Source organism: Corvus hawaiiensis, chromosome 4 (assembly GCF_020740725.1).
Source record: "Corvus hawaiiensis isolate bCorHaw1 chromosome 4, bCorHaw1.pri.cur, whole genome shotgun sequence".
Classification (NCBI taxonomy): Eukaryota; Metazoa; Chordata; class Aves; order Passeriformes; family Corvidae; genus Corvus; species Corvus hawaiiensis.
In genome coordinates, this window is record NC_063216.1 from 65,123,509 (window position 1) to 65,138,423 (window position 14,915).

General features: G+C 37.5%; 1 protein-coding gene across 9 annotated transcripts in view; it reads right to left on the reverse strand.

The window, feature by feature from the left end:
- Positions 1-14,915, reverse strand: part of KIF21A (kinesin family member 21A) — an 88,420-nt gene that overhangs the window by 26,830 nt on the left and 46,675 nt on the right. For 4 of the 9 annotated variants that reach the window (XM_048302594.1, XM_048302591.1, XM_048302598.1 and 1 more), the window contains exons 12-24: positions 12,186-12,224; positions 9,886-9,970; positions 9,594-9,711; positions 8,273-8,461; positions 7,179-7,378; positions 6,674-6,781; positions 6,103-6,171; positions 5,781-5,992; positions 4,962-5,115; positions 4,366-4,566; positions 3,935-4,036; positions 1,995-2,160; positions 1,468-1,488 (exon numbers count right to left, since the gene is read on the reverse strand). In XM_048302594.1, coding sequence (XP_048158551.1) covers positions 1,468-1,488; positions 1,995-2,160; positions 3,935-4,036; positions 4,366-4,566; positions 4,962-5,115; positions 5,781-5,992; positions 6,103-6,171; positions 6,674-6,781; positions 7,179-7,378; positions 8,273-8,461; positions 9,594-9,711; positions 9,886-9,970; positions 12,186-12,224 — 1,664 coding nt within the window. The remainder of the gene's footprint in view (positions 1-1,467; positions 1,489-1,994; positions 2,161-3,934; positions 4,037-4,365; positions 4,567-4,961; positions 5,116-5,780; positions 5,993-6,102; positions 6,172-6,673; positions 6,782-7,178; positions 7,379-8,272; positions 8,462-9,593; positions 9,712-9,885; positions 9,971-12,185; positions 12,225-14,915) is intronic. The other 5 variants (XM_048302600.1, XM_048302593.1, XM_048302596.1 and 2 more) reach the window with 3 other exon arrangements.

The following is a 14,915-nucleotide window of genomic DNA, read 5'->3' on the forward strand; positions in this document are numbered from 1 at the left end:
TTGAAATGGCTAAGAACTTTTGAAGATACTGGATCTGAAAGCAGGCATCAACAGAGCAAATCACAAACACCCTGGAAGTGTAATTCCTTTGCTTGGGATAGGGCTGTCTGTGCTCTACCACTGCGATGTCAGGCATCCTGGTGAAACTGGTCTCAGGATCTGCTGCCACCCATACCTCTACCTATGGGAACTGTGTCAGGTTACCAAGGAGGCCCTGCACCAACAGAGTCCCTGTGAACCAGCTGGCAATCCCAGCATCAAAGCCTCACTACAGCAGTGCCTCAACTCCCTGCAGTTAAAAAGGTTTGGTCACTAGTGATCCACAAAACACAGACTACCAACAGTTGGGATTTCAACTTGGACCTAGGTTAGTACAGCATATTCAGCTGCATTTCCTTCCTATAAAGTGTTAGCAGAGTCCTGAGTGGCTTAGATACTTTAAAAGCCTCAGGTCATGCTTACAAAGTGTTAAAAAGCTTCTTTAATGAGATAACACTCTATGAAAAATTTTATGACAACAGCTACTCTTTCAATACATTTAGCAAGTGGCTTTTCACTGCTTCAAATGTTGTTAATGAGCAAAAGCCCATCCGGAGCTAAAGAAAATGCAATGCTGTCGGGAGAAACATTGCTCCAACATGGGTGAACATGCACACACATTGGTATTCTATGGTATTACAAACCACCGAGGTTCCTGAATAAGTAACTGGCTGCATGCAGCAAGATCCCCTGACAGGAAGCTGGCCATCCCTAGATTATGAGCTATACACTTCCATGTAGTTTTGTGCTTTTTAAATGTTTCACATGCCTATGCAAACTAGCACAGGACAGCATAATGTGATTAAAAATAGCACAACACAAAACAGGAATATTTTTCTCAAGTTCCAAATATAGCCAACTTTTTGGAGGGAGAAAATAAGCGTAATTGATTTGGAAATAACTTTAAAGCAACAGCAACGAGAGACTTATCTCAAAATCAGTGAAGTCAGTAACTTAAACCCAATTGAAAACGTGAGATGTAATCCTGCATTCTGTACAATGTTTACATTACAAAAGGAACTATTTGCAAAAGGTAAAAAATAACCTGCAAGTTAAAAATTGCCTTTGTTTCAGACCTAAAAAGATTAGCAGAATTTGTCACAACAGTAGTATATCACAAAATAGTTTTATGCAGTCTGAACATACTTTGGGTTCGCAAGCACCAAGTTAAAAATTTGAAATCCAGCTCTGCTTACTGTCTTCACTTCTTATGTGACAAATATAACTACCACAAGGTTTACTACCACGAGAGCTAGGGGTGGTTTCAGAAAGGAAGAAATGCTCTTTAAGCTCATGATAATGAGCACATTTACACAATAGTTCATGCAAACTTCACACTCACAAATTCTAAGATGCACCAGTTAGTGAACATGAATGAATTAGTAACTCATGCAGCTGTACAGTACACAGAAAGCTAAACATACTTACCCAGCGGTATGCTATCTAGGTCTGTGTAAATACAGCAACAAGGAAAAAAAAGCAACATTCCAATCAAAACATATCCATTTATAAAAAGAAATAAAACAAAAATACCCAAATGTATTCTAAATTTTTCTTAGTATCATCTCATGAGAAGTAGAATAGATGCCGTAACAGACATAAAATGCCAATCCAAAATCACTAGCATATGATGACTGAACAGGATTGAATTTTAGAATTTCACATTCAGAAGTTAAAACAATTCCAAATTGTAAATCCATTGTCTTTTGTAAAAATAACAAGCAGATTATTTGAATTTTAAAAAATCTCAGTAATAAAAAAAACTCTGTTTCCTACATTTCACTGCTGAGAGGCTATACTTAAAAATGTCATACATGCATTTCAATTGTCAAGTATAAGATGTTAAATACAGCATCTATTCAGAAAAGAAATAGTCTAGAATGCCCAGTACAGCATGCACAGAAGGCAAACATGACATGCAGCTGACTATTCAGAAAACAAGATGAAAAAACTACCTTGCAAAGCATGACCCAGAAAAGCATCGAGTTCAGGATTTAACTCAGCTTTTTCTTTTAGCATATGAAACAGCAGTTGGTTTTGAGTAGCACTAGTGATTTCTGTCTGCTTAAGGCGTCCCTCAAGAACTTTGATCTGAGCTTCTTTCTGAGCTGCTTGGAGACCCTAGGAGAGGGAAAGATGACAAATGTTTTATCACAACCCTTGTTTTACGAACTGAAAACTGTCAAAATTTTTAAAAAACTACAAACACAAACAATGTGCACATTGCAGCCACCTTCTCACATCCTAAAGATCAGGTCAACTAAGGGCCTTTTTCTTTACTTCATCTTTTAAAGAGACTCATTAGGCATTCATTTAACTTGTATTCCTCAGACTGCCTTGCAAATATGCATCTAGTGGCTAATTTGGACATGACTCCCAAGTGCATTTCAGAGTCTTCACATTTTTTACAAGTAGCAAGCATCTGAAAGATCAACACCTCCACTTTTCACAGGTAACTACTTTTTAGAAAATTATTACCTATGATACCCTATGACAAAGAACAGGGGGCAGGTGGAAGTGGGACAGGGTGGGACCCAGAACTGTAATCTTTCCTACACAATCACTCAGTGAACTTCAGCTTCTAATGAAAGATCTCATGGCCTAGCTTATGACAGAATTCATTCTGAGGGAACTTCCCTAGATCCGTGGATTGGTGGGAATTCTTTAGTTGGAGAAAATACAGCCAAAGAAATTTACAGGGAACGTATTCCAAGTAGATTTCCAAATTCCAAAAGAGACGGTATGAAAAAATGAAGGTACAAGACATCTTCTCAAAGACTTACAGGGCAACACCAGACTCTGAGTGTTGGTGCTTGAGTAAAAAGTGTTGCCCTACAAATTTACACACTACATTCTGATTGAACTAAAGCTACATAGCAATAGACACATTTTACAGGTGAAAACAAACAAAAGAATAGACAGCAAGCATGACCAATTTTGCAAAAAAATAAACCTTCAGCTTTTCTATGTGATAATTTCTCATCAAAAAGATGATAGAATCCTTCACATAATGGAGCTTTTTATCATCATAAAGAGAAATCATTAACAGAGTTAAGTCAGAGGCACTTTTCTCATATTAACTCTGTTTTAAGATCCATTCAAACACATCCAAGGGCTGAAAAAATATTAAAGACTGAAATTTGCAGAAGCCAATGTGATTGTGGGAATTTTCTTTACCCTTTTTTTTCTTCTCCACAAGCCTTTTGGATTACCTGCATAGTGACGAATCAAGAATGCAAAAGAAACCCCAGAGAACTGGTCAGGGGGGCTGACCCAAAGACAGTTTCAGTATCATTGAAATCTTTCATTTGACTCAATGAGATTTGAGTACCATCCCCCAGACAGAAAGAAATGTAGCAGCAAGAGCACATGATACGTGTGCACAGGGTTATGAGCTGCCAAATACTTATTTTGAAAATATGAAAGAAAAAATATATCATCAAGACTTTCAGAAAAATCCCTGTGGCTCTACTCAAAACTAGAACTCAGAGTCAAGTATGTCGTGCATCAACACATAATTTAAAATTTTTTTTGAGGTTCATATTTGTACAAAAGTGGCTGAGCCAGTCTTTAAAAAAAAAAACATCTTGAGCTCTCTTTAAGAGTTTGTTGAAAAACAGAGAATTATTTGATTACAAAAAGCTAGTGCTCTTATAGGAACAACATGAGCTAATTTACACAGTGAAGTAGGCTCTACTGGGGGTTGAAAAACAGGCAGTATGTTGAAGAGGACAATAGATCTCAAGGGCCTTCACACTGAGAATCAGCATGACCCAGTAGTGTTGACCAGCTTTGCTTTGTTTAATGCACATTAGTCATGTCTTTATGTCAGCCCAACTCTGCTCCTGGCACATGCCACAGTCCTGGCACAGACATCCTTCACTTAACACATTACCTTATTGATACCCATCATAAGGAAGTGATCAAGCAAATATCGAGCTTCTGTCAAGGTGCAAGCATTAATCACTGCTGTTACATCCAAGGTCTCTCCTTCTTCCTATGTGTGCAAGAATAAAAACAGTCGGATTGTGAAAACATCCCAAGAATTAATATTAATTTAATGCCAGCATCCTAGAAAGCATCAGCTTTGACATTTAGATGCTTTGCAATCTTAACTTGCATTACACTATTGACACTAAAACTCAGGTATCAATTGTATAACAGTCTTCATTTCAAACTTCACATAAAAGTTTTCACCAATTTTCACTTCCTGGCTCAATAATTATACAGTCAAAAACTAATTTCTAAATGAGAACATTTTTAAGGCTAAGACAGTTGTGTTTTCTTGTCCCTATTTTACCATTTTTGTGTTAATATTTGACCTACCTTTGCTTCTTCCATTTGCATAATATTTGCTTGGCAGTCAGAAATGCTGTCGTTAATGTAGTCTATATTCGCAGTTACTGATTCCATCTCCTCATTTATGTTTTGGACATTTCTATCTGCTTCACTGCCGCCCCCATCCTTGATGAGCTTCTCCCTTTTCTTTGAAAGCTTATCTCTTCTTTTTGTGAGTTCTTCACGTTGCTATTTTCCACAAAGACATAATATTACATAAAAAAGAATTAAGTAATTAGTAAGCCCTTAAAACATTCAAGTGCCTTTTTGTTTTCCTTTGTTTGTTACACTTTAACTAACATACCATGACTTCCATGGGAAGAAGTTACACAGGTGAATACAGTAACGTATTTTCACATGATGCCATTAATGTCAAAATGCCATTTTCATTTCTTACTAAGCACAGCAATCCCACGGTCCAAATGCTTACTGGAGTCAAGAGTGTATTCACTGACTGCAATAGATTCCACCCACTTTGCCAATGCTGCCATAACATCAATTATTTGATGTTTACAGCAAACACACTTGCAGTGCTCCCTATTTAACATGACGATACAGCCAACAGTGTACAGCAGATCACCCACCGTAAGTAACCTGTTCATATCTGCCTCCATATTGGAAATAGTCATCCTCTGCATAATAATATCAGTCACTCTGCGTTCAAGTAACTGCCACTTCATCCTGGCTGCCTTTGAGGAGTAAACTCTGCTTGTCACTGCTTTCCGCTGGTACTTCTTTCTGTGATAAATTCAAGAGAAACACACAGCTAAGTCTAAAGTAGTCCAGTTACAAATTTGAATGTGGAAATGATCAGGCCGGAATATTTTTCACAAACAACTTAAAAATTTCATGCAGAAGTTCTTGCAGTTTCTCTTGCACCAGACAGCTACCTGCACCCAGCCCCAAGCTCCGCTGCACTCTTGCACTTGAAAAATAGGTATCAAACACTGGCATCTTTCATGACGCACTATTGAGTTCAAACGCCACCTAGGACTTGTTCCCTATTTAACAGGAGATCTGCTTCAAACCACAGTCAAAGAGCACAAATAAACCCAATACATTGAACTGCATTTTCCAACAAGTTTTACTGTGAACTTAACACTGCTGGCATTGGACCACCAAGGCCATTTCACTTGAAGAGCAGATTTAAAAACCCTCAAAATTTCAAAATCCAGTTTATGTGACTTGCCCTTTAATGCCATTTTATATTATTATATTGTTGTCTTAAACCTAGAAAAGTGAAATTGCATTTGATAATGGTAAAATGCCCATTTTATGAGCATTACATGACAACGGTTTGACAAATAACAGCTCCTGCAACATGTATCATCACAACATTGTCTGCAAGAAAGTGCACACAAACTTCAGTTCTCATTAGTGTCCTTAAAAGTTTTAATCCTTACCCTGTTCCATTTGTTGCAGTTACAGATAATGCTTGAACCCTTGCAACAGGAATTCTCATCTTCTGCTGTGCTGCTGTTCTGGAGCCGTCGTGCTCACCTGACAAACTAGAACTTGCTTCCTGCATGGAATGCTCAGGCAGACTCAGCTTTCGACTTACTTTTCCTGCCACTTTATCAGACAGAGGCCTTACTTGCCGACGAAGGGCTGTGACCTGAAACACAGAGCAAAGACATGATTAACTCTCCCCAAAACTGAGTTCTACATTACACCAATACATCATCATTCTGTTTTCAAAGATGCATTGCTGTTTTACCACAGTACCTCTTCAGTTTTGCGACGTAAGATAACTTCTTGGTTTCTTTTCTGAGCTTCCAGAAGCTTGAGCTGATGCTGTGAAAAAACAGAAGCAGCACATGATATTTTTTCCATTATCTGTTGCGAGGACTGTATTGCATAAAAAAAAAGACCTCTACACACTAATGCAAATCTGCAAAATTGCTGTGACATGAAGTGGTCCAGTTATGATTGTTTCTTGCTTTTCCTAGTGCAGAACAAAAATAAGTGTTTCACTCTATCAATTCTATCAAAAAGAGTAAGTCCATGCAAGCAAGGTGGTAGCAAAAACTTTGTGAAGATTCACTAATCACTAATTCACTGATACACATACTCAAGCACAACAGAAATTAGAAGACTTATCACCTGAAGCCAGGAACTGTGTTTTCATGGAAGTCAAACCAAATTTTGTGCATTTTCACCGGTGAAAATACACAGGTACATGCCTGCCTAAGTGAATGCATATACACTACATATACACAGCGTGTGCCTGCAAGCAGATGCACATCATAATGACAGGTGCTTATTCCAAATGAAAGTTCTTTATCTGTCAAATCACCTCCCGTTTGCGCTGCTCCTTTTTAAGCTGTGCAATCTCTCTATTTCTTCTAGATTCAGTCATTCTGGCTTTCTCTTGCTCTTCTTTCATTTGTTTCATCAAGCGAACCTGTAGAGAGGTCATCACTTAGAAAAGCTGTTCACAGTGAAGTGCTGCTCCCTGCCCCCACTCATACAGAGTTTTTTCTTCAAGTTGCCATTTTCCAATATATTAAATGCATTTAGCCACTTACCTCTTCCATCTAATGTCTTCTTCACTCAGTGCTGAATAACAGCTAATAAGCTGTGCAAGCTTATGCATGTTTGATACCTTAATTTCTGTTCATTAAACCTAAAAGCTACCCCTCTCCCCCAGGAACAGCCTAGTGCTTGCATCTCTTCTATTTTCAGACTTTCAAGCAGCTAATAGCAAGATCAGAGTTATCAGGTAGATGGATGCACAGGAGATTTCAACCCAAATTTCAGTAAGCACTCATTGTGCAACACTTCAATTTACTGAAATATACCTTGGTTTTCTTCATCTCTGTCACCTCCTGCTGCAGTTTCTTCAGCTGCTTTTCATACTGAGACTGATTTTTAAGCAATCGTGCATGTTCCTTTTGCGCTGTTTGAAGCCTCTGCAGTTCTTTATTCATGGCTTGGAGTTTCTTTTCATATTCTAATTTGATTTTTTTTGCCTTTTCTTCTGAATAGGTCTCCACAGAACCTAGAGCAAAACGGAGTTCTTAATCTGCTTTTGTTCAGGATATTTGTACTTTGCCAGCCACAGCAGATAACTACTTCCTCTGCTTTAGCATTATCTGCAATACCTTTAAAACAACCTAATTTGTCTCTAGTTCCTGCCACCTGCACTGCTTTGAACTTTCCACCTCGTATGCATTCTGGGGTAAGAGATCAAGTACTAACATTTTCCTCTGACTTCTTTGCAACAGATCTGAGCACCTGAAAGCACAAATACACACATTTGTATACAGGAGTATAACAACACTCCTAAAAGCCATCAATTTCTTTTCTGACACTGATCAATGAGGAAGGTTTAAGGAATAATAGGGGAACAGCAAAAGCTTAGAAAGTGTGTAACTATAAAGCATATATAGTATATGTTTAAAAAATAAAAACAAACAAAATACTTTTCAAAGCACTCTCCCAAGTTATTTATGGCTTGGGACTCCTGAGTCATAGGTGGTTTGTCATCTCACTACTATCACATATTCAAAAAGGTTTGGTCAATAAAACATCTCTGAAAGATCACTGATCCTTGTTCTTATTTTTATGCAAATAAAAAGAAAGTGGGGAGGGAAGAACACAAAAATAACTTTTAATTCAGGAACTATCTCCAGGATTATGAAAGCTCTTAAAGAACTGAAAACGTTTATTCACCCAAATCAAATACCTGTTAGTAGCAATATATTTCCAAAAAATTTTACTCTCAGTTCTGGTAGAAACTAGAGTGAGTAAAGAATGATTCACTGGCATTATGGGTGCAAACCTATTTCTGTTCTCTGTAATTTTTCATCAAATTTGAAAAAGAAAACAAGAGAAGTAGAAAACAGTTCAACTTGAAGAGCTTATACAAGATCAATGATTCTGTACTTCTTACCCAAGTTTTGAAGAACCTGATCTCTTTCAAGCTGAGTGTCTCGAATTTTATGTTGTAGCATCATTAGTTTCTCTTCATACTGTTTTTTCAGTGTTTGTAACCTTCGCTGGCTGTTTTCTAGCTCATCTATCAGTTTCTGCTTAATGGCTATTTCACAGGTGATGTTTGCCAAGTCAGCTTGATAATTTTCTAAAACAGAAAGATTTCTGTTAAAGTAACAGCAAGGATCACATGAATACAGATACTCCTTACAATCTTAGGGTCACTGGAAATGTAAATTGTGCACAGGAGAATTCCACACAAATCACATTGCACCACACAACCCTCTTATCTGCAATTCATGTTAAAGTCTCCTTCTTCAACAGTCTAAATCCTAGAACCGGGAAAGAGGTAGGGAAAGATCTCACATTGGATCAAAGTTGCCCCTATGTTGTAATTACACACATTTAAATTGCAGTATCAGCAATCTGTCCTTCCCCATTAAAAAGGCTTCAAGATTTCAGCCACACCTCTTCAGGCTGAAGAATAATTGTCATTCATAAACCCAGCAAGTTATAATAGGAAAAACTGACTGCTGGCAGACTCCAAATGGAGCCTTTCCCTTCTCTAGCTCTTAGAAAGACACAGAATTCTCAGAAGAGAGGACCCATCACAGTTATGGAAGTGAAATGGTGAAGGGAAAAAGTAGGAGGGAAAAGGACTAACCCACATGATAAATTCATAAAAGTTTAATTAACTTCTTTAGCCAATTAGGTCCTTTTTTGTCTTAGGAATTTGTGCTTCAGAATAAGGATATCAGTTGAGGATTATTTTTTTTCAGGTTCCTGCTAATGGTTTGTGCGACTCCTAAACAAGAAGAAACCAAGAGACTTGGTTTGCCCATTTGGACCAACTCACATGAGAGAATTGCTGTTTGTGACTCACGCCATATAAAAATGAGGAAGGCTGATACACTCCCAGCCTTTTCAAAATTAAATTCTACCATTTCCAAATTAGCTGATAGGAGCTGTCACCATGGTGATCAGTCCCAAAGAAATAAAAAGAAACCAGTACTTAAACCTTACACTTTGGATGTCTTAATCAAGGAAGAAACATGTTATCAAACACCAGATGGCCTCTGGTCAATTTCAAAACCAATAGAGGGACACTTGATCAGCTGTCTATTACATGTTTTTGCACCATAACCAAAAAAATAATTCACTGGATATACACTTCACAGAGAATTAGACAGTTGGTTGACAGCACACTTTCTTGCCTACCAGGACCTGAGGTTTGACAGATACTATTTGTGAAACTCTACAGAATATTGCACTAACATCACCTTTTTCATCAGAGTCAGAGTCTGATTCATCTGAGCTTTCAACAACTTCCATATCATCTTCATCTTCATCATCATCCTCTTCTTCATCATCATGATCACTGACTTCCTGAATCTCCTCCTACAAAATGTCCAGAGGTTAAAGCATCCCCACACTTTTCCATGCATCAATTATTTGTGACTATCACTGTGAAGCTGCAGTATTCACCCGATCCATTCCTAATTTCCTTTCTATAACCTTGTAAATCTTTAAACAAACAATGAACAAATAAACCAAACACTTCTAAATACTTACTCCCTCTAATTCGTTATTCTCTCTCTCCGAAGTGCCTTTTTCATCTCTCTTCTCCTGCTCATTGTCTGTGTTATCCTCTTTAACACTAGTAGAAGAGGCAGACATGAATTATTCATGAACTGAAATGGCAGGTGTTTTCCATCCCCCAAACCATTAAGTTGTAATTTCAAATAAAGATGAAAAACAAATGTAGTTAGAAAAAGGTACAGGTGTTGGGCATGGGTAAAACACAACTTCCAAACTTCCACAGATAATAAAATAATGCCTAATTACTCTTAATCTTGGCTTGCAAAGTAACAGTAACGATTAGCACATTGTTCCAGCATGCTGCACAACTGGGACAATCAGAATACACATCTCCATATACTACAGCAGTACTCGTTTTGCATGGAAGTTGCAGTGTACCCAGAGTAGCTTTTACGAAACAATAAACAACATTGTGTGCAAGTACAACATAAATTAGAGGTATTCCTACACTTTCGAGCTACAATGGAGCCTACTACACTTAAGAGTAGTCTGAAAATTTATGTATAAACCTTAAACAATATCCTAATTTATCACACTATAACCACTATTTTGATCAGTTATCTACTTTGACATCAAGAGAATGCTCAGAATAGGCACTGATACAACAATAAAAAGGGCTTTTTGGTTTTGTCCTGAAAATTTGGTGTATTACCCATTAGGGCAAGTTTTAACATTTTAAAGTGCACATTTAAGACATCAATTGCAAATATAAAACAAAAAATCAATGGCACTCTGCAAACTGTCACAGACCAGGTATCAGTCCCTCTAGTGTTACATGTACAAAACCCAAAGCTCCAATGGATGGGAAATTGTGACAGAATAGAACTAGACACCATAGGGGGTAATAATGAAAAAATGTGGTTAGGATTGCATAATGTGGAATCCACCTCAACTAACTTCCTCTGGGTAAAAGTTTGGCAAACTGTGCTGTCACTGATCAGGCACAGTACCTAAAAATGCACATCTTCCTCCACTGATGCCAAAAGGAGCTCAGATTCAAGATCAAACTCTTGGACAATACCAATACTTAGTGCAGTGACAAGAAATATACAGTAGATTCGACACACTACAATTTGGCAAGTGACACCTTTAAAACGACTTTAAAACAGAGCTCGAATCTTAAAAGTGCCTGTTGAGTAACACAGTGCTTCTGTGTACACATGATTTTTCGTTTTATTTCTTTTTAACCTGTTCAGTACTAACTGATTCCCTTCTGCCCCACTCATTACCAGTTATAAGCTGACCATGCACAAGGCAGAAAGCTTTAGCTTGGACCAACTAATCCATGCAGCAGCTGGGGATGCTGGAATTAAAAAGTCTAATCACATTTGTACACAAAAAAAGTGCCAAACAGGGAACACTGAGCCATACAATCTCATTTCCACAGATTCTCATCTCCCTCAACCCAGAACATGTTCTATGTTGGTTATTAAGCCTAAAAGATAATGGATCTTAGCTGCAATCCTCATGCAGATTGAGGCAAACCCACAGTTTCCCTTCCCACTCCAGTCAGCACAGAACTAAGCACTAGAGAGAATTTGTGTTCTGCCTAAGAAAGGGGAGAGACAGCAGGAAGGAGAGCCAGCAGCTCTCCCAGGCAGAACCGTATTGCTGAACTTGTGTGCTACTGCTCTGTGGATTCACATCGTCTGCATCAATGCACTGGGTGGGTTCTTTGGATCAAAGCAGACAGCAGGAAAACAAAAACTCCTTTAGTTTCACTTTTAATCATAGTACAGTTCTCTTTCTAGAGCCCTCGACTTAACTGCACTCTATGAATGACTATTCATCTCCTGGTTTGGCTGAAATGGAATGGGAAGAATGGCCAATGCTCCAGTCACACGCTTTCAGAAACCAAAGCAGCGAACTTGACTGAGGTGTGGCGGTCCAAGACACTCTTGATCTCACATGCCAAAATTGTTATTGTCATATAGTGCCTGCTAGACACTTCATACTATCTGTGCTACTGCACCTTCCTCCTGCCTTTCATTCCACCTAGGCCATGCAAGAAAGAAAACAATTAATTCAACAGGAATTCCCAAAGGTGCCACCTCCCCACAAAAGCTTCCTCCACACTGTGTAACTCCAGTCAACCTCAATTCCACAACAGAGGTTTCTTCCAGTTAAAGCACTGGTTGAAAGTGGAAACACAGGAAAGAATTTTGAAAATGAACTACTCCTGAAGTACCTATGAATCTGCCCAACTTCTTTTCATGTATGACAACCAGTTAATTGAAATGACAGGTAATTAAAAACCTGGGAAATATTCCAACCTTCTTTCTTCTTGACTGCTTTCCTCAAGTTTCTGTAGCCTTCAAAAGCACGAGGTACAGTATTGGAAGGCCAAGCCAATGAAGGACAAACCAGACAGTGAAAAGCAAAAAGTGATAAGAAGGTAAAAAAATGATATATATGAGCTTGCAGAGTTTAAAATGAAATTTTAAAAGATACCATCAAGAGACAACAAGTAGTAAAAAGGCAATACATCCTGGACAGTTGGAAAGTAAATAGAAAACAAAGAGCAGCATATGTAGGTTAACTAATCTGCCACTGACAACAAGTGCAAATTCAAGTTACACTAAGGAAGAAATTTTAGACAACATATTTAACTTTGCAAATTATTTCTAATTATGGATTAAGAAAGTATCTCAATTCTAGAAAAAGCTTTCTCCTCTTTCTCCACTTAGAACTGGCAAATAAAATACTGAAAATTGCAAATACTGCCACTGACTCAAACTTATATATTCTCAGGAACATATCAGGAAAAAAGCCAATGCACTAGTTTTATATATGCTGATAACATATCGTAATATAAAGTAGGAATAAGGAAATTTTAGTATTAATACTCTAATATATTCTGAATATAATTCATACAAAAATCTTCAAACTGCATTCATTTTTTTGTTTCGGGTTTTGTTGTTTGTTTGTTTTTAAATAAAAAGTAGAAAACTGCAGCTTATTTTTCTGGGATTCGGAAAGTACATGCCAATCATTGCTTGTTATTTTTTAATAAATTAACAAAAAGCATGCACCAGAAGCAATGAGATGGACAAAATGTTAGTATTTCTACCTGTACATTTTCCTCTTGAATAAATGTGGATTTATCGGTAAAAAAAGTCTGCACAACATATGTAAGCATAGAGATGGCTTAAAATTCATCAACTACTGAAATTCCTCATTTCCCGTTAAGACAAAGTTTTGAGCAAGAGCTTTTTCTGCCTTTTCACCTTATACTGCCTACCATTCTCCTTCAGTATCAGCTAGAAGCTAGCACTCTGAACTCCATGTAACTTTCATCACTAATTTAGTTTAATTAAGTTTAGGGAAGTCAAAAGAAAACAGTCAAAAATGGTTACCTGACATATAAGGCTGACTTAAAACTGAAAGGAATGTGGAAGATTTGCTCTGGGTCTTCTAGTGGGTAAGTCACACTAAGTCACACTGTGGGACACTCCAATCAGGTAAATTTTTCAGTAGCCAAAACATTACTGCCCTGTTTCCAATAAACTTCATGGCAGATGGTTGTTAAAGGCTACAGATACATAGCAGTACATACCTGCTGCTCATTCAGTACCTTGCTCCTAGGCCTTCAGGCTACCTCACAACAATTTAAGTAGATTGCATGTATTTAACATTATGCACCTTTTGTCATACTGACCCATAACCAGGAAACAAAAGACCAAAAAAGGCAACAGATGGGGCAGAACTAGTAGCTAGGCTTACCAATCCCATTTCAATAGAAAAATGCTAGTTAGACGACTTTAAAAGAATGGCAACACTAAAAAGAAATAGTAGATTAAATTTAACTAAATGCCTGCAGAAGACAGAATTAAAACAAAGAATCCCTATCAAACTGCATGGCAAAGTTTCTGTGCAATACATGAATGTACATACTGCCAATTCCTGAAATTTTAATAGAATAAAAATTCACAGTGGCATAACCTTAACGTAATCTTTTCATGAATTAGATAGAAGCACGCTGCAGGTAACAAGCATGACAACGTATAATCCCTCAAATTCTAACATTTCTTAGCATATGCACCTCAGAAATTTCTAAATATTTATTACAAAACAGTCTGCAGACTGGCCAGTAGATAGATTCAAACCTTAGCAGCACTTTAGAAGAGTATGACCCCATTTTATAGAACACAAGACCCACTTTAAGATAGAACCACCAAGAGGTCTCTTCCAACTTTAATTTTTCTATAGCCCTCTAATTCTATAATGCTAGGATTCAAAACTGATCTCAAAAATAATTTATGGTAAGTAGTCCCTATTTTTGGATCAGACTACTTGGCTATCCCATCAAAAGATTATTTTCCTGGTGTGAGAAAGCATGACTGGCTTTCAAATTAAAAAAACAGCCCCTCCCGCCCAACCAACCAACCCCCCAAAAAACCCCAAAACCAAACCAAAAAACAACAACACACACACAAAAAAAAACCCAAACAAAAAAATCAAACCAACAACCGAAAAAACACCAACCCCCAAAATTAAAAACCCCCCAAAACATGACCTAACAACTGAGGCTCTATCCAAGCATGTAGTCAAATGCATGCTTGATTGTAAAATGTGTTAAAAATACAGAATCAAATCTCTTTGTTCCTGCATCTACAGTTAAAGGACATACTGAAGTGCTTGGCTGAAGAGAGGACAGAACATTCTGCTGATTTCATTTAATACTTTCATCTTGCCCTCAAGTTCCTACAAAAATGAGACAAAATCTATCAAAATCCCCATAGAAGTCTAAGAGCTTCCTGAAAAATGATACACAAAGGAAGAATCTAGTTGTTATTAAAATGAGTGTTCTCTACAAGTATGAGACATTTGTGTGGTAAACAGATTTATAGATAAAGGACAAATTGCAGATATCAGTGACCCTCATCTACTTTCTACTTCGACTATTTCAAGCTTAAACTATTTAAGCTTTAGTCTGAACTTGTAGAAGTCTGAAGGACCATTATTAAAAAGAGTAACAGATTACAAGCATGGAAAATTTCAAC